The 19,327-nt window shown below is 42.0% G+C and overlaps 1 protein-coding gene across 1 annotated transcript in view; it reads right to left on the bottom strand.

The window, feature by feature from the left end:
• LOC122540115 (protein polyglycylase TTLL10-like) overlaps positions 1 to 16,701 on the bottom strand; it is a 43,017-nt gene extending 26,316 nt beyond the window's left edge. The window contains exons 1-4 of the mRNA XM_043675424.2: positions 16,598 to 16,701; positions 13,252 to 13,370; positions 10,204 to 10,324; positions 1,161 to 1,249 (exon numbers count right to left, since the gene is read on the bottom strand). Coding sequence (XP_043531359.2) covers positions 1,161 to 1,249; positions 10,204 to 10,324; positions 13,252 to 13,370; positions 16,598 to 16,701 — 433 coding nt within the window. The remainder of the gene's footprint in view (positions 1 to 1,160; positions 1,250 to 10,203; positions 10,325 to 13,251; positions 13,371 to 16,597) is intronic.
• Between the last annotated feature and the right edge of the window lie 2,626 nt (positions 16,702 to 19,327).

The following is a 19,327-nucleotide window of genomic DNA, read 5'->3' as shown; positions in this document are numbered from 1 at the left end:
GAAGCGAAACCCACCCATACCCCTACATTTACCCCTTACCTAACACTACGGGCAATTTAGTATGGCCAATTCACCTAACCTGCACATCTTTGGACTGTGGGAGGAAACCGGAGCACCCGGAGGAAACCCACGCAGACACGGGGAGAACGTGCAAACTCCACACAGTCAGTCGCCTGAGTCGGGAATTGAACCTGGGTCTCTGGCGCTGCGAGGCAGCAGTGCTAACCACTGTGCCACCATGCCGCCCACATTTTCTTTTGGGTCTGAAAGATACTTACATTCTGAGGAACCTGGTTGTGCAAGAGTCCCAGAAGATTAAAACAAGCAGGAATAGCAAGCAATTGGGAATTGTATGCATAGTTACAAAGCCGTGGAGAACAAGAATGAAAGAATCTGATGAGTGAAAAGGGAATTAGTGGGATTACAGATGGAATATTGTGTACAGATTTGGGCTTCTTGTTTGAAAAAGGCATCCTTGTCAGCAAGGGAAAGCAACGAATATTCACTAGACCTATTCCTGGAAATGGTAGAACCACCCCAAAAGATGAGTTTCAGTACTCTGGCCTTATATCCTGTGGAGTTTAGAGGAATGGGAGATGATTTACATGAAGCCTACAGAATTCACAACTTGACTGGGTCAATGTGAAAGATGTTTTCCTTCGCTGGGGAAACTCAAAGACAGGGTCAGCCCCTCTTGTACAGGAGGAAAGATTGCAAAGTGATACGAAGCTGGAAATATGGGGGACAACACTTCACCAGTCCCAGAATGGGTCTGCAGGGGAGCTACCTGTGGACCTGTCAGTGTCCAGTCACACCTACACCAAGAAAAGCAAGACAGGGAGACTTAAACTGTCAGATCACATCCACCAACTACAGTCAGGAAAATGCAGCTGCTGTGTCTCTGGTCTGTAAGAAGTGGAACATAGTATGTTGTACACACGTTAAATTTAATTGAAATTGACACACACACACACACACACACACACGTACACATTTGAAAAGAACAGCATAAAAACAAATGATATCTCTTCAAACCTTATTAAATAGGACTGTACCAAATAGATTGTGCGATGTTCAAACTGGAACATAAGTTCATTAGGCAACTCCAAACGTGGAGGAAAAGAAGGGAAAGCAAAATTGGAGAGAAAGAAAGACATTACCTCTGAAAGCATCAAAAAAGGCTTGGCGATCACTTTGCTGATCAATGCGGAATGACTGAGGGAAAAAGTCATCCAGTCTTATGGACTTGCTGCATAAAACAAGAAAGAGAGGAAGTCACAGAATGCAGACAAGCAACTAGTAAAAACTCATTAGAACCTAAATGACAGTTGGATGGTGTAATGAAAAATTAGAGCTATTCCGTGCTCACAAAGTAGTAGTTGTAAACTAGGTTTGATATCACATATAACACTTCTTACTGCAACTGGCTTTGGACTACACATCCATAGAGGCCATCAAATTTGGCACAAAATATAGGGATCAGTTAATTGGACTTTTGTTGGCCATACAAATACGACTTGTTCATGTTGGTGACTTATTGTTGACATGATATTATTCTAGTTCTTAGCAAATGATGGTGTGAGATGAGATGGGGAAGGGGCAAGAACTATATGTTGCATTGTGTGTGCGTGTGTGTTTTTGAGTACCCTACACGGTTTGCTGACTTACATGGAACGTGAGATTACCATTTCCCAAAATTGAGATGCAGAGATAAAGTCAGCAGTCCATTTGTGACATATTGCTTCACACATTGTCCTGTGATGGGTTTGTAATATGTCTGCATTCCATCAATACGCATCAGCAGGAACTAGCGAATGAGTGTGAGGTCAGTGGAACATGGGAATCTCATGGCACCCAGTTCACAAACATTTAGAAATGAGGTGCACCCATCGTCTTTGTGCAACAGCGGAGTTCCTTGTTTGACCCAATGGTGCAAGGGAGGAGAGCAAGAGAATAGTAACACACATGAAGGCTGAAGGTTGGCAAGGGTTAGTCAGTAATGAGATTGTGTGGGTGTGAAGTGTGGTCAGGGGCAAGCAGACACGGAAGAGCGAGTTTCGAAGGGCATGGAGGAATGAAGATGGAAGAAGGTTGGTGTCCTTTGTGTGGGTGTGGGAGGGTAAGCGGGAGCAGTTAATCAAGGTTAAAATAAAAGGGGCCAAATGGTAGAAATCTCCTTTAAGGAGATACAGAGATCAATTACCACTCAAGAATTAGTAAATCAGCATCAGCCTTTCCATGACTTCAATACCATCAACTTGGCCATCAGGCTGAGACTCCACTTGTCCACTGCAGTACCAACCACAATCTGTGCCAATGAAACATGCAAGAAAAAAAAGCAATGGTGCCATCTATCACTGGCATTAGCCCCATAGGTTTCTTAGCATCACACGGAGTAAAACACCGCCAATGAAGGACTCTGACACAAGACCAATTATGGAGGCCTGCAGAGCATGTGACTGTGAGACAATTGAGACTGGCAAGACAGAGGGAGCACAGAGGAGGTCTACCAGGATACGTCCCAAGCTAAAGGGTCTGAGCTATAAGGAAAGGTTCGGTAGGTGGGGGTGTTTACCTTGGAGCAGTGAAGCTTGTGAGGGGCTTGATAAAGGTGTATTCAAGGGGCGGCATGGTGGCTCAGTGGTCAGCACTGCTGCCTCACGGTTCCAGGTTCAAGTCCAGCCTCGGGCAACTGTCTGTGTGGAGTTTGCACATTCTCTCCGTGTCTGCGTGGGTTTACTCTGGGTGCTCTGGTTTCCTCCCACAGTCCAAAAGATGTGCAGGCCAGGTGAATTGGCCATGCTAAATTGCTGGAAATGTATTGCTGGAAAAGCGCAGCAGGTCAGGCAGCATCCAGGGAACAGGAGAATCGACGTTTCGGGCATAAGCCCTTCTTCAGGAATGGGGAAAGTTTGTCCAGCAGGCTAAGATAAAAGGTAGGGAGGAGGGACTTGGGGGAGGGGCGTCGGAAATGTGATAGGTGGAAAGAGGTCAAGGTGAGGGTGATAGGTCAGACTGGGGTGGGGGCGGAGAGGTCGGGAAGAAGATCTCAGGTTAGGAAGGCGGTGCTGAATTTGATGGATTTGACTGAGACAGGGTGGGGGGAGGGGAAATGAGGAAACTGGTGAAATCCGAGTTCATCCCTTGTGGTTGGAGGGTTCCTAGCCGGAAGATGAGGCGTTCTTCCTCCAACCGTCGTTTTGTTGTGGTCTGACGATGGAGGAGTCCAAAGACCTGCATATCCTTGGTGGAGTGGGAGGGGGAATTGAAATGTTGAGCTGCAGGGTGGTTGGGTTGGTTGGTCCGGGTGTCCCAGAGGTGTTCTCTGAAACGCTCCGCAAGTAGGCGGCCTGTCTCCCCAATATAGAGGAGGCCACATCGGGTGCAGAGGATGCAATAGATGATATGTGTGGAGGTGCAGGTGAATCTGTGGCGGATATGGAAGTTTCCTTTGGGGCCTTGGAGGGAGGTGAGGGTGGAGGTGTGGGCGCAAGTCTTGCACCTCCTGCGGTTGCAGGGGAAGGTGCCGGGAGTGGAGGTTGGGTTGGTGGGGGGTGTGGATCTGACGAGGGAGTCACGGAGGGAGTGGTCTTTACGGAATGCTGATAGGGGAGGGGAGGGAAATATATCCTTGGTGGTGGGGTCCCATAGTGTTAGGCACATTAGTCAGAGGGAAATGGGTCTGGGTGGGTTACTCTTCGGAGGGTCGGTGCGGACTAGTTGGACCAAAGGGCCTGTTTCTACACTGTAGGGAATCTAATTTAATTGTGAGGGGAACAGATATGATGCATAGGAATCATAGAATCCCTACAGTGTGGAAACAAGACCACACCGACCCTCCAAAGAGTATTTTACCCAAATTCATTCCCCATTACTCTACATTTACCCCTGACTAATGCACCTAACTTACACATCCCTGGACATTACAGGCAATTTAGCATGGTCAACTCACCTAACCTGCACATCTTTGGAGTGTGGGAGGAAACCCATGCAGAAATGGGGAGAATGTGCAAACTCCACACAGACAGTTGCCCGAGGCTGAAATCAAACCCAGGTCCCTGGCACTGTGAGGCAGCAGCGCTAACCACTGAGCCACTGTGCCAACCTAGGAAAGCAGTTTTTTCCAATAGTACAAGGGTCAATACTTTAAGCATAGACTTAAAGTATGAAATAGAAGGAGAGTTGAGAAGGTTTTTTTTATCCTGAGATAAGTGGGGGTCTGGAACTCATTATCTGAAAGGGTAGTTGAGTGAGAAAGCGCATGTAACATGTATGCAATACTTAGATAAACGCTTGCATTGCAATATCTTCCAGGGTGATGAGCCAAGTAGTGGAAAATGGAAACGATGCAGTCTGATCTTTGTTGGCTGAATGACCATCTTCTGTGTTGTAATCATCAATGACTTTATGAAACACATATTTTGCACTCTCAATGTAGGCCCCACCAGAGCAGCTTTGGAATGAACACCACCAATTAGGAAGACACAGTAAACCAAAGAAAATCTATTAAAATACGTCTATGAAGGACCTTCAAGGATGGGATGTCACCTAGGCTGGGGCAAAAGAGATTGAAATGGATTGGGTGTAGTGATGGATTCTTGCCTCCTATCATCCCACACAGAACCAGAGGAAGAAAATCTAAGTAAATCTATAGGCTGGTGTCAGTACTTGACAAGTATGTGTCAATGTCAGCTTGTTAGATGGCAATCATGACAATGATTTGAGCAATTCAATTGTCCCCACTGGAAGTGGTTTGGGATAATCTCTTTTTCAATAGCAGGAGGAGAGAGCCAGCTGAGCTTGCAAGTGCATTGGAATGAAAGTCCAATAATACCATAAAAAATAGGAATAGGATTAGGGCACTTGGCCATTAAAGTCTGCTTCGTCATTCATTTCCTGACTGATCAAGAATCTTCCTCAGCCTTAAGTGTACACAAGGACTCAGCTCCTACAGTTGTCTATGGCAAGAAGTTCTAAAGATTCACAACTGTCTGAGAGAAGAAATTCCTCCTCATTTCAGTCTTAAATTAGTGCCTCTTTATACTGAGAAAATGCCGTCTGGTTCTTAAACTTGCCCTTCAGGGGAAACATCCTCTCAGCATTTACCCTCTCAAGCCCCTTAAGAATTCTATTTTTTTTAGATCACCTCTCATTCTTCTGCGTACAGTCCCAATCTGTTTACTCTACTCATAAGACAATCCCTCCATACCAGGAATTATCTTAGTGAGCCTTCCCTTAAACTGCCTCCAATGAAATGATATCTTTCCTTTAATAAGGGGACTAAAACTGCTCACAGCAGTCCAGATGTGTCTCCCCAGCACCTTGTACAGTTGCAGCAAGACTTCCCTACCCTTATACTCCAAGCCCCTTGAAATAAGGGCCAAATTTCCATTAGCATTCCCAATTATGTGTTGCACCTGTGTGCTAGCTTTCTCTACTCCATGCACAATCACCCAATTCCCAACAGATTTCTGCAGTTTTTCTCCATTTAAATAATCCATTTTTTGTTCTCCTTTCCAAAATGAACAACTTCACATTTTCCCATATTAATTTCGATTTGCCAACATTTTTCCCCACTGACTTAATCTGGTAGTTCTCTCGATAAACTATTTCCATTCCTCTCACAACTTGCCTATTTAACTATTTCTATGTCAATGTAAATGTGGCTACACTACATTTACTTCCTTGCTGCAAGTTATTAATATATACTGTAAACAGTTGTGGTCCCCGCACTGATCCCTGTGGAGCCCCATTGGTAACAGATTGCCAACCTGAGAAAGAAACCCATATCCCCACTCGCTGATTACTGCTGTGAGCCAATTCTCCATCCATGCCAATATACTACCTTCAACACTGTGGGCTCTTACCTTATAACTTAAACTTTTGAGAGAGAACTTGTTGATGCCTTCTGGAAGTTCAAATATAACACATCTACTGGATCCCCCCTCTTCACTCTGGTTGAGATTTCTTTGAAAAGCTCTAATAAATTAGTTAGACACAATTTCCCTTTTATGAAGCCATGCTGACTCTGCTTGAATAAATTATGATTTTCCAAATGTTCTGCTATTACTTCCTCAATAATTGATTCCAATACTTTTCCAATTAGATCAATTAACCAAATTAGTAATTTAGCTACTTGCTTTTTGCCTCCATCCCTTTGTTAATAGGGGTGTCCCATTAATGGTTTTCCAACCATCTGATATTTCTCCAGAATCAAACAATTATTAAAAATTATAACCATAACATCCACTATTTCCAAGGATGGAGTGGGTCTGGGTGGGCTGCTCTATGGAGGGTCAGTGTGAACCCGATGGGTCAAATGGCCTGCTTCCACACTGTGTGGATTCTATGACCACTTTGACTTGTCCCTTCCTTTTTATGTATTTAAAGAAACTCTTATTGTTGGTTTTAGATTTCTCACTAGTTTGCCTTTGTAACTTTTTTTCTCTGTCTTTAATATTGGACTGGACTGAACTTATTGTCATGTATACCGAGGGACAGTGAAAAGCTTTGTCTTATGAACAATACAGGCAGATCACAGAGTTAAGTAGCATAGATAAGTAAATAATAGGTAAACAGCAGCAAAAACAAAAACACAGGTACAGGCGAATGTTAAGAGTTTGGGAATCCATTCTGTATTCTAACAACAGTAGGGTAGAAACTGTTACGAAACCGGCTGGTGTGTGTGCTCAGGTTTCTTTACCTTCTCCCTGATGGTTGAGGTTGTAGAAAAACATTGTCAGGGTGGGATGGATCTTTGAGAATGCTGGCGGCCTTTCCATGACAGCGGGCCTGGTAGATGGATTCTCCAGATGGGAAGTTGGCCTTTGTGATTGTCTGGGCCGGGTTCACCACTCTCTGTAACTGTCTCCAATCTTGAATGGTACAGTTGCCATACCAGGTGGTGATACATCCAGACAGAATGCTCTTGATGGCGTACCTATAAATTTGCAAGAGTATTCACCATCATGTCAAATTTCCTCAGCTACCTGAGGAAGAAGGACGTTGTTGGGCCTTTGTAACCAGTACGTCCACATGAAGAGTCCAAGAAAGCTTGTTGAGGATGACCACTCCCAGGAGCTTGATACTCTCCACTCGTTCCACCTCTGCGCTGTTAATGTGTTAGGGGGCATGAGTAACATCCCGTTGAAAGTCAATAATGAGTTCCTTAGTTTTGCCAGCATTGAGTACTAGGTTGTTCTCAGTGCACTATTTTTCCAGGTCTTCCACCTCCCGTCTGTAGTCTGTTTTGTTGCCATCTGAGATTCGACCGACTATGGTGGTGTCATCAGCGAACTTATGAATGGCGTTAGTCTGGTATTTGGCGACGCAGTCATGGGTATACAGTGAGCACAGTATGGGGCTGAGTATACACCCCGGGGGGGCTCCAGTGTTGAGCGTTAGTGACGATGATATATTGTCCCCAGTCTTCACCTATTGTGGCCTGTGGGTCAGGAAATTGAGGATCCAGTTGCCGAGAGTGGGGCTTAGTCCGAGATCACTAAGTTTAGTAATCAGTCTTGAGGGGATAATAGTGTTGAAGGTTGAACTGTGGTCAATGAGTAGGAATCTTACGTAGCTGTTCTTGGTGTCAAGATATTCTTGGGAGGAGTGAAGGGCAAGTGATATATGGCATCTGATGTGGATCTGTTGGTCCGATAGGCAAATTGAGTGTGTCAAGAGTAGCGGGGAGACTGGAGTTGATTAATCCCATGACCAGCCTTTCTTTTAATCCTCTTTCACTGAAATCCAAATTTATCCAGTCTTCAGCTGACTTTTTTGACTCTTTCTATGCCTTTCCTTTCAACTCTATACACTCCTTCAGTTCCTTGGTTAGTCATAGTTGGCTTATCCCTCTCAGAATCTTTCCTTATTACTAGGATATATTTTTGCTGGGAGTCATGAATGATCTTTTTAAATGTCTGCTACTGTTCACTTACTGTCTTTCCTGCTAATCTATCTACCCAGTTCATTTTAGCTAACTCTAACCTCACTCCATTTTATATTTAACTTAGAAAATGAAATTAATGTACTTGAGCGAAGGTTCTCACTCGCAATCTGTATATTAAATTCTGTCATGTTTCGATCACTATTTCCTAAGGAATCTTTTACTTGGACATAATTTATTAAATCTGTTTCATTACCCATTAGCAGATCCTAGATAGCCTGCTCCCTGGTTAGCTCCATGACAACTATTCTTAATGCACTCTATGAATTTGTTGTCATAGCTAACCTTTCCAATTTGATTCAAACAATCAACATGAATATTAAATTATTGCTCTATTCCTTTCATATATTCTTATTATTTGTTGATTTATAGCATTTCTTTCAGCGTGGCTTCGTTTGGGGATCTATACATTACTTTTACCAATGGTTTCATTACCTTGCTTGTTTTTTACCTCCGCTGAAATGGACACTACATCAATACTGAATTCTAATTTGAACATTCAAGAAAGAATAAAGAAAAATGACCAAAACATTGTTGTTTCTGCAATAAACAAAAACTCCCTAATTTCTTTGCAACTATCAATGCAAATCAGCCATAAGGTGTGCCTGTACCTGTAGCTCTCTGACAAAGCTAATTTCAACAAATAATGATGTATACATAGAATCCCTAGTGTGAAAGCAGGCTGTTTGGCCCATTAAGTCCACATTAACCCTCCAAAGAACATTCCGCCCAGATCCACCCTATCCCTGCATTTCCCAACCTATAGTGCACCTCCCTGGATGCTGCAGGCAATTTGGCATGGCCAATCCACCTAACCTGTACATGTTTGGACTGTGGGAGGAAACTGGAACATCTGGAGGAAACCCACACAGGGGAGAATGTGCAAACTCCACACAGACAGTTGCCTGAGGCTGGAATCGAATTTGGGTCCCTGGTGCTGTGAGGCAGCAGCACTAACCACTGAGCCACCGTGCACAACTAAGTGGCATGATGCTAAATATTTACAAGTAAAATTTAACTTCACAAAACACCGTCATGCTTTCAAGTCTCTTGTTCCCACATTGGGGTTGGACAGGAATGCTTTGGCTGTGGTCCTGAGTTTCTCAGCTTTTGATCAAGATGCTGTTTTGTAGCCAACTGATACCAGCTGGCAACAGGTTTCACTAATGAAAACCTTCTCCTGCCTCTGGATTGCATGTATTTTCCATTTGGACTGCTTGCACTTAGGAGTTTCATGGTAATTTCATGGTAATCAAGAGAGAGAACAGACATGAAGCACAGACTCTGATACAATGTCAGGATTAGAGGCTATGGCAAAATCCTATCCTGTGGCCCTCACATGTATAGAGCAAGATTCACTGGAGATTTGTAGTTCAAGCTAAAATATTAGCTCATATGTCACTTAAGGGCTTCATCCCACTGCCATGATGGTACTAGTGGTTGGTGGGACTGACACCATGTACGGACCCCAGAAAGCAAATTCTGTCAGGGGGTGTGGAATGTCTCAGTGTCTGGCACTGGCTGCCTGATCTAGGACCTGGCACATGGAAGGAATGGCAGGCATCACTGAAAGTTAATCCACACTCTTGCTGCTGACGTCCTCAGCCTTTCTCCCATAAGACTGCAAGATATAGGAGCAGAATTAGGCCATTCTGCCCATCAAGTCTGCTCCACCATTCGAATATGGCTGATATGTTTCTCAAGAGGGAGGCAAAAAAAGTGCAAATGCTGGAATCCAAAGTAAACAACCAGAAGGCTGGAAGAACACAGCAAGCCAGGCAGTGTCAGGAGGTGAAGTCGTCAACGTTTTGGCTATAACCCTTCTTCAGGACTAGCTTGGCTTACTGTGTTCTTCCAGCCCAATATGTTTCTCCATCCCATTGTCCTGCTTTCCCTGGGTTATCCTTGATTCTCTTACTATCACGGAACCCCGTTCTGCTCTCTTTCATTTCTGACCTGGGTTCCTATCTGATCCTAGGCCTCCGTTTGGTATATTGCTAGCCTCTAACCCTCCATGCTGATTCAGGCAGGCACTCCTTCACCTGGATAAAATACCGTCCAAAGTGTTGAGCTGCTAATTATCACTGACGTTCATTTCTCTCTTAGATTCACTGAGATACAATGGATAAAACCCAATATCCAATTACTTATCTAAATTCCTGAAGTAATTCCAATTGGCATTCTGAAGTATTTCCAATTGACGCAAGTCTTGGAAGTATTGACCAGCGCATAGACATTTAGACCAGAAGACTTACTGTGAATATACGTCTTTTGAATACTTAATTGCTATTCGTTCATATTCCTTGAGAGAACTGCAAAGGCCAGCCTTTGTAGTCAGAATCCTGGTGTTTGGGATCTGGTTTAATATTTGCCGTCCTGTCAGAATGATAGAGACCAAAAAGACAAATATGTTACATGGAAACCAATCAAGAACACCCATGTTGCTACATCATGTAACAGCATGAAACAGCCAGCTTCATGTTGCTCATGCCTTTTTGCTACAACAGCATGTTAGGAACATAAAACCATAAGAGATAGGAGCAGAAATTAGGCTATTCAGTCCATTTAATCTGCTCTGATATTCAATCATGGCTGATAAGTTTCTCAACCCCAATCTCCCACTTCCTCCCCGTAACCCTTGATCCCCTTGACAATCAGGAATCTATCTCAGTCTTAAATATAATCAATCACCCGACCTCCACAGCCTTCTGTGGCAATGAATTCCATAGATTCCCAATTCTCTGGCTGAAGAAGTTCCTCCTTATCTCCGTGCTAAAAGATCTTCCCTTTACTCTAAGGCCATACACTCGAGTCCTAGTCTCTCCTACCAATGGAAACATCTACCCAACATCCTTTGCAACTCTGTCCAGGCCATTCAATATGTTGTCATCTGTCCCACCCTGATCCTTCAATCCCTCTGTTTCTTCCTGTACCTGATTTGACGTTGCACACACAAACTTTAGTTTACCATTCTTCCTCCTCAGTTCTTCTTCTGTTTGTTTCTTAATTCTTGTATCTCTTTGGAGAAGGAAGATAGGCTATTGGTCCTATTACTTACCAAGGTTCCAGATGCCTTATCACTCTTGCTAAACTGTTTCCACCTCACACACTTTCAGTAACACTTTTGGGTGAAGCATTTTTGGGCTGAAGGAGCAGAATCATGTTTAAATAACAGGACGCACCTTGCTTCAGCAAATTCTGGACCGTTTCTCAGCTTCCAAACTTCAAACTACTTTGTTGGTCTGTAATATTATTGTTATTTTGGTGTATATTATTGTTGAACACTTTAATATGAAATAAATCACTCACATTAACAATGGTACAGCAACAAGTTGTCCAGAGAACATGGATTTGAACACTTTGTCCCTGTTGATTATTCATGCTGTACACTTTCATATAACGTGTGGTGGAATAAAGTCAATCAGCATTATAAGTCGTCTAACATGTGTTTCATTGTGAGCCAAATGGATACCATTCTGGGTTTAATACAAGGGTTTAGTGCTGAGTCAAGGTTAAATATGAGCCAGTCAAGATTCCTACTCATTATTAATTAGTGTCCCCCAAGCTGGGATCTGCATATGTGCAAACTTAGTCAGTTTCAGTTTTAATACCCTCACAAGTCACCCTCACAAGACAAACAGGCAAACAACACATACGGACCAAATATTGAACTACAGAAACAATCATCCCAACATCCAAAAAGAAGCTGCATCAGAACATTATTTCAATGAGCCAACACACGCTGCAGCACAGAGGAACTACACAGAGTAAAGGAAAATCACCTATACCTTGTATTCAAAAAAGAATGGCTACCCAATGAACATAGTCCGCCGATTTCTCAGCAACAAACCCAAACAAGCAGACAAAACACATCCAGAAACCCTATCCACTCTCCCCAACATCAAAGACATCTTGGAAATGACTGCCAGACTACTCAGACCCCTTGGCATCATGGTAGCCCACAAACCCACCAACACACTAAAACAGCAGCTAATGAACTTGAAAGACTATACAGATCACAAGCAAAACTAATGTCATTTACAAAATACAGTGCAAGAACTGCAACAAACACTACATTGGACAAACAGGCAGAAAACTAGTTACCAGGATACATGAACATCAACTAGCCACAAAACGACATGACCCTCTCTCACTAGTACCCTTCCATACAGATAAGGAAGGACACCACTTCGACTGGGACAACACATCCACCTTTGGACAAGCCAAACAGAGACATACACGAGAATTCCTAGAAACATGGCATTCCAATCAGGACTCTATCAACAAACATATTGAGTTAGACTCCATCTAGAAAAAGAACAGGAAATGACATCACCACATGGAATGACATCAGAAACCCAAACATATAAATAGAAAGCATGAATCACCAACAGTGCTTCGCCTGGAGGCCCATTGAAGGTGTAATCTAGTAGGGTGACAAAACGTCTGGAAATGAATGTTCCAGCTCAGCAACCAAACCCACATCCATAACTTCAACATGAGCTATAAATCTTCTCAAAACTCAAAAAGGCAAATTGTTAGGAACACTTTACCTCAAATGTTACTATCCTTTTACCTGTGCAGCCTTTGATAACTTTGGCAAATCTATCAAAATATTACCACTGTATATCATTCATTTCTATCAGATTCTACTAATGCTGCAATCAAATTGCAACAGCTCCCATGTTTCAGCCTTCTCCCTGTGACAACACTATGCCTTTAAGAAGAGTCTTTTGTCCTTCTCTTATGAGAAAAGGTTGAAATAGAGGTGACCAGTCTACTTTAAAGCCAATGAGATAAACAGCTTGTGTGGTCTTGGGACTTTCCTCTAAAGTCAGAACAATAGAAGCAGCCTGAATGGGTGGGTCAAGCTGCCCTGAACCAGCATTTTTAGCTTTACTTTTTCAGTAGCAGTTGCTGGGATCATGAAGCTTGGTTTGGAAGCTGCAGTATATCTCTCCCTGCATCTCTCTCTCTCAGAGTTTTCTGTTGATGTTTTCCTCTTGGACTGTAGAATTGTATGTGAGACAAACTATTTTATTAAATTTGCTTTTACAAAATGTGTTTAAAGGATATTACGATATTGGAACAGTTGCTCTTTAGTAATTAAATAATCTATTATTCAGTTAGGTTTTCTAACAGAGTTAAATTGTTTCAATTTTTCTTTTGTTGTATTTTAACTATAGTGTAAGAATAAGGTGCATTTTGCACTATAGTTTGACCAATTGAATTACATCTGGAACACAACACCTGGGACTTGCCTTTAAAATGAGGGAAAGGTAGGGTCTAGGCTATCTTCTTACCTGGACGGAAATTCTGATAGTTGGAAATCATTTTGAATTCCGACCATTTAAAGATGTAGTCTCCTCTGTTGTTGTCAAAGATTCGTTTCCATCCCCTCTTTTCACAGTAGTTGACAATTCTGCATTAAAGAGAAACAGTGTGGGCTCCAATGGGTTTCTGTTCGAGGAAAGCTGCTGAAACAGATCAAACCACAGCATCTTTCTTGCATAGAATCAGATAGCCTGACGATACTGAAAGTGTTTTTAAAAAGCTATTCATTTGAATTCCACACTCCAGCTTCCACACAATGACTGTGAAAATTAGTTCATTTTGAAGAAATGCCAACTGACATTTCAAAGTTCAAATGAAAGATGATGACACTAACCTTTCAGTTAGTTTGCACCAGATCATAAAAGCACTTAGTGTGAATTAACTTCTCCCCTCGCCCTCATTCTTTATTTTGCCAAACATTTCAGATACTTCTCCCTTAGTTGACCCACTTGACAGAGGAAACAATTTCCCTTTTACCTGCACTCTCAATTACTGAAAATCTTCATTTTACAATCTCTGTTTGAAGAAGAACTGCCCAAAGTTCTCTAATCTCTCCACTTGCCCAAAGACCCCCTTTGCTAGTTTCAGATGGATAGATTTCCTGAGGTTCCCCCAATTATTTCTGAATCCCAATTCTCCCACATGTGCTTTACCACAACTTAAGTGCCAGTAAATCTTTTGGTTAGAGTCATAAATACTGTAGATGCTGGATTCCAAGGTAGACAAGCAGGAGGCTGGAAGAACACAGCAAGCCAGGCAGCATCAGGTGTAACCCTTCTTCAGGGCTGGGGGTGGGTGTAAAGGGAGCTGCAGATAAAGGGAGGAGGAATGGGGGAGGGTTCTGGTTGGGAGAGGGGCGGGGTGCTGAGGTAGGGATAGGTGAGCACAGGTAGAGGTTACGAGCTGGTTGGTCGATGGGAAGAATGAATCCGGTTGGTAGCTGGAAGGAAGAGTCAGTCAGAGGAATGGAAGGGAGGGGGAAGGGCTGCGAAGGGAGTCGGAGATTGGGGATGGGAGGTTACTGGAAATTGGAGAACTCAATGTTGAGTCCTCTGGGCCGTAGGCTTCCCAAGCAGAAGATGAGGTGCTGTTCCTTCAATTTGCTTTTTGATTCTCAATGGAGGAGGCCAAGGATGGTCATGTCGGAGATGGAGTGGGAAGGGGAGTTAAAATGGCAGTGACTGGGAGGTCAGGTCGACCCCTGTGGGCCCGCCTTATTTGCTCGGTGAAACATTCCCTTAGTTTATGTTTGGTCTCCCCAATGTGGAGAAGAGCACTGGATGTAGTAAATTAGGTTAGAGGAGAGTTAGGTGAATCTCTTTATCAACCACATTTATGCTGAGCCCACTAAGATCAACCATTTGACATTTAACACAAAGTATGATTTAGATTTAATTTTAAACTTTGTTGTCATTATTAGCGATAAATTGTGCAATTTTTGTGCAGAAGAAAATTGGATTAACCTATTGAGATACAACAGAATTATAATGGTTCAAATGACCAAAAAATGGGACAGGTAGCCTGAGCCAACAGAAAGACATTAAGAGATGATAATGCAGAAATAGCTGACCTGAAATAATGCAGATGCCGGAAGTCTGAAAGATAACGAGAAAATGCTGGAGAAACGATCAGCCTCTGTGGGAAGTGAAAGAGCGTAAATGTTTCTGGTCAATAACCTTTCATCTGAAGTGCAAAATGAGATGCAATGGGTTTATGGAAGTGCAAAGGCAGTGAACGAGAATGGGAGGAAAAGGGGAGGTCTGAGATGGGGTGGCATCGGGTGAGATTTAATGACAAAAGTGATGTGAAACTTCTCAGTGTGGATGTCGAAAGAGACTGGGATTGTGTTTGTTTAAGGAACACTGAAATTCAGCAGTAAAGCCAATGACCTGTAGGCCACTATTGCAAAGGGATTGGTGTGTAAGAATAACCAAAAAACGTCTTGGTAAAGTTTTACAGCACTTTGGTGAGACCACATCAGTAGTACTGTGTGCAACTTTGGTCTCAATATTTACAAAAGGATACACTTGCATTGGAGGAGGTAACTGCAAAGGTTCACTCAATTCGTCCCTGGGTTGTCCAAGATGAGAATTTGAGTAAATTGGACATATGTTCTCTCGAGTTTAGGTAAATGAGAAGCAAACTCATTGAAACATACAGATGTTATGAAGGATCTGGATAGGGCAGACGTTGAGAGGTTGTTTTTGCTGATTGAAGATTTCAAATACAGGCTGAGGATTAGGGACTGATCAATTAGGATGGGGAATGAGGAGGAATTTTGTGTGAATACTTTAATTCTCTATTCTAGAGGGTTGTGGCTGCATTATCATTGAATACATTTAAGGCTGGGATGGATTTAAATATTTGGCCTCTCAGTGAATAATGGGATATAGAGAGCAGGTGGAAAAGTGGAGTTGAGGCAAAGATCTTATTAAATGGCAGAGCAGTCTCAACAGTTGAATGCTACAGCTTCTATTTCTTGTGATAATAAAGCAATCAAAGAATAAAGAACAAAGAATTAAGAAAATTACAGCACAGGAAAAGGCCCTGTGGCCCTCCAAGCCTGTGCCAATCCAATTCTCTATTTAAACCTGTCACTTATTTTCTAAGCGAAAATGAGTATTGCAGATGCTGGAGATTAGAGTCAAAAGTATGGTGCTGGAAAAGCACAGTAGGTCAGGCAGCATCTGAGGAGCAGGAAAATCGCGTTTCAGGCAAAAGCCCTTCATCAGGAATGAGGCTGGGAGGCTTGGAGGTGAAGAGATAATTGGCCTATTTTCTAAGGATTTGTATCACTTTGCTCCCTGCCCATTCATTCATCTGTTTAGATTCATCTTAAATGACACTATTGTGCCCGCCTCTACCACCTCCGCTGGCCACGCATTCCAGGCCCCCACCACCCTGTGGGACATGTCTAAAAGAGGCAAAAATAAAATAGTGCTGAATCATTATCAACAGTTGCCATTACAAACAAATAAAGAAAATGGGGCAGAGTCTATGATCTCAAATTGTTGAAGTCAGAAGAGAAACTTAAATGATTGTAAGGTGTCTAATCAAATAACTACATTCTTTTCCTCAAGGTTGAGATTAAAATCAGATCAGTTATTGGTGGATTGGTAGAACAGGCTCATTGGGCCAGGTGGTCTACTGTTGTTCTTGGTTCGTATGTTTGTAAGACACCAACTCTTTATTATATATTATTATTTTACAGCTTTTCAAGAAAATATTGAATGTTTGAAATATATGAACTAATATTCATTAAAAATGGTATAAAGTCAAACCACGCTCGCAATGAAACTTTACTCTGGTACGTACAGATCAGTTCCATTTGTGCCTGCAACGTAATAGAAAGGTCCATAATCTCTGAGGTCATCCGATTTCCTGTGCTTGATGGTCCGGGGAATCAAGTTGTCAATCATTTTCGGATTTGTCAGGAAATTTGTGGTGGATTCCTTTGCATTCTCGGAGTCTCCAGTTTGGAAAGCTTAGTGCGTTGCGAGACAGGATGGGACAATTCATGAGGGAGACAGAGCAAAAGGGGATGTTAGTTTGAGGTTACCAGAGACTGACCACTTTCAGAAATTCCAAACAAATAATCCTAATTGTCTCTTTAACTACCTAATGGAATAGCCTCTCTGAGATTGCCTCTGTCCAAACTTGCACCAAGGCAGATGCTTAGAGCTGGACTGTGAGCTGAAGATTCAGAACAACATACAAAAGAAACTGGAGAACTTCCTGCAAATCATGGTCACAGTTCATAGGGAGGTTCTTTTTTACTCTTTCATGGGATGTTGGTGTCATTGCCAAGGTCAGGATTTTTCGCACATCCCTAATTGCCCTTGAACTGAGCAGCTTAAAAGGCAATTTCATAGAGTAGTTGAGAGTCAATCACATTTCTGCATGTCTGGAGTTATAGACTGGTTAATTTCCTTCCCAAAAGGTAGTTGCATGCTGGTGAAGTAGTGATAGTATCACTGGATTATTAATACAGAATCCCAAGCTAATGTTCCATGGACATGATTTCAAATTCCAACACGGTAAAGTCTGAATTCAATAAAATCTGGAATTAAGAGCTATCTTAATAATGATCATATAATTATTATCATTAAAAACCTATTTGGTTGACTAATCTATCATCCTGATCTGGTCTGCTCCACATGTAAAGCTAGATCCTTCAACAATGATGTTGACTCTAAACAGGTCTCTATGGCAATCGGGGGGAATGGGCAAAAAAATACTGGTCTTGTGACAACTACCACTCATGCAATAATAAAAACTAATTCTTGAAACTAGCTTTAATTTTAGATTTTATTGAACTGAAATTTCACCAGATTTGAACATGTTTTCCAAGAGCATTAAGCTGCACATCCAGATTACTGTTGTCATATTATGATCACTGCTGATGGTAATACTTGACAAGTCATACCTTGAAGAGTGAACCCTTTCTGGACAACTTACCAGTTTTAATTTTAGAGAAACAAATCAAGAAAAAAAAAACAAAGAAATATGGATGCTGGAAATCAGAAACAAGAACAGAAATTTCCAGAGAGACTCAGCAGGTTTGACAGCATCTGTGAAGAGAAGGAAGAGATAATGTTTCAGGTCCCTTATGAAGAAGGGTCATTGGATACAAAACATTTACAAACCTTTATGTGATCCTAACATAAATATCAAAAAGAAGATTCAACCCTTTTTTCCAAAATCATCCTCAATCATGGTGAGTATCATCCCTATGTTAATTATTCGGATTTATACTTAAATATAATTAAATGATTTTTTTCATCATTTCTATTTTAGCAGGACATTTGGAATTCAAATTTAGCCATTCAATATTACATTACAAATGTTAGGAGATGCAGACTGGGAAGTAAACAGATTTCTTTGACATAAAAATAAGAAAATTACTGAAACATTCATAGGTTACAGAATCAACAAATATATTTGCTGTTTCTGTGTATGTATGAGTGTGAATGCGTCTTTATATGTATGTGTGTATGTTTATACGTGTATGTGAGTGTGTGTACATGTCTGTGTATATATGTTTGTATGTGTGTGTTTATATGTCTGTATGTGTACATGTTTGTATTTGAGTGTGCATCTGCTTAAGGGTGTATGCATATGTATGTGCATGTATCTGTTTGTGTGTGTATCATATATATGAGAGTATCTGTATTTTTAAATTTATGCTTTTTACAAAAACTTGGTGAAATTATACAAGACCACAGCAAAGAAACCATCACTCCACCCCCAAACATTCAGGAGTGAAATTGTTCCAGAGGGGAAATGTAGAGTAATAGGTAGGGAAATGGGTCTGGATGGGATACTCTTCGGAGGTTTGGTGCGGAATTGTTGGGCCAAATGGTGAGTTTCCACACTGTAGGGATTCTATGATCTAAACTGAACATAGAACATTACAGCGCAGTACAGGCCCTTCGGCCCTCAATGTTGCGCCAACCTGTCATACCAATCTGAAGCCCATCTAACCTACACTATTCCATGTATGTCTCATGAAAAGAGACTTGTTCATGAGACTGCTCCAGCTGGCAAACCTATTTTCACCTTCACACCCAGGCAAGGTGCGTACTTCAGTTTTGAGAAGATTTTTAATCAGGTTGAGGTTCTGGATGTAAGTTGCTCGCTGAGCTGGGAAGTTCATTTTTCGGATGTTTCATCACCATACTAGCTTTCATCATCAGTGAGCCTCTGGATGAAGCACTGGTGGCATGGCCCGCTTTCTGAACACATAAATAGCAACCATACCATGGTGCTACTAAACCAGAACCTGAACAGTGAGTCTGTGAACTGTTACAGACGTTGCAACAAGTAGGTCATATGCTGAACGACAAATGTGAACTTGGTAAGGCCACTATAAAATGCTTGAGGTATTTAAAAGATGTGGTTAAGATGTTGCCTCAGACAGCTCACCACCAGCATCCCAAGGGATGAGCAATAAATACTGGCCAGCTGGTATCACCCACATTCCACGAATGAATAAGAATAAAACATCTTTTGACAAAGTCTAATGAGTTATGACTCAACAACAGA

This window comes from Chiloscyllium plagiosum, unplaced genomic scaffold (genome assembly GCF_037043375.1).
Source record: "Chiloscyllium plagiosum isolate Xiang-an unplaced genomic scaffold, Cpla_swu_hap1 HiC_scaffold_37, whole genome shotgun sequence".
Lineage (NCBI taxonomy): Eukaryota > Metazoa > Chordata > Chondrichthyes > Orectolobiformes > Hemiscylliidae > Chiloscyllium > Chiloscyllium plagiosum.
This window is presented reverse-complemented; position numbering and strand designations above follow the sequence as displayed.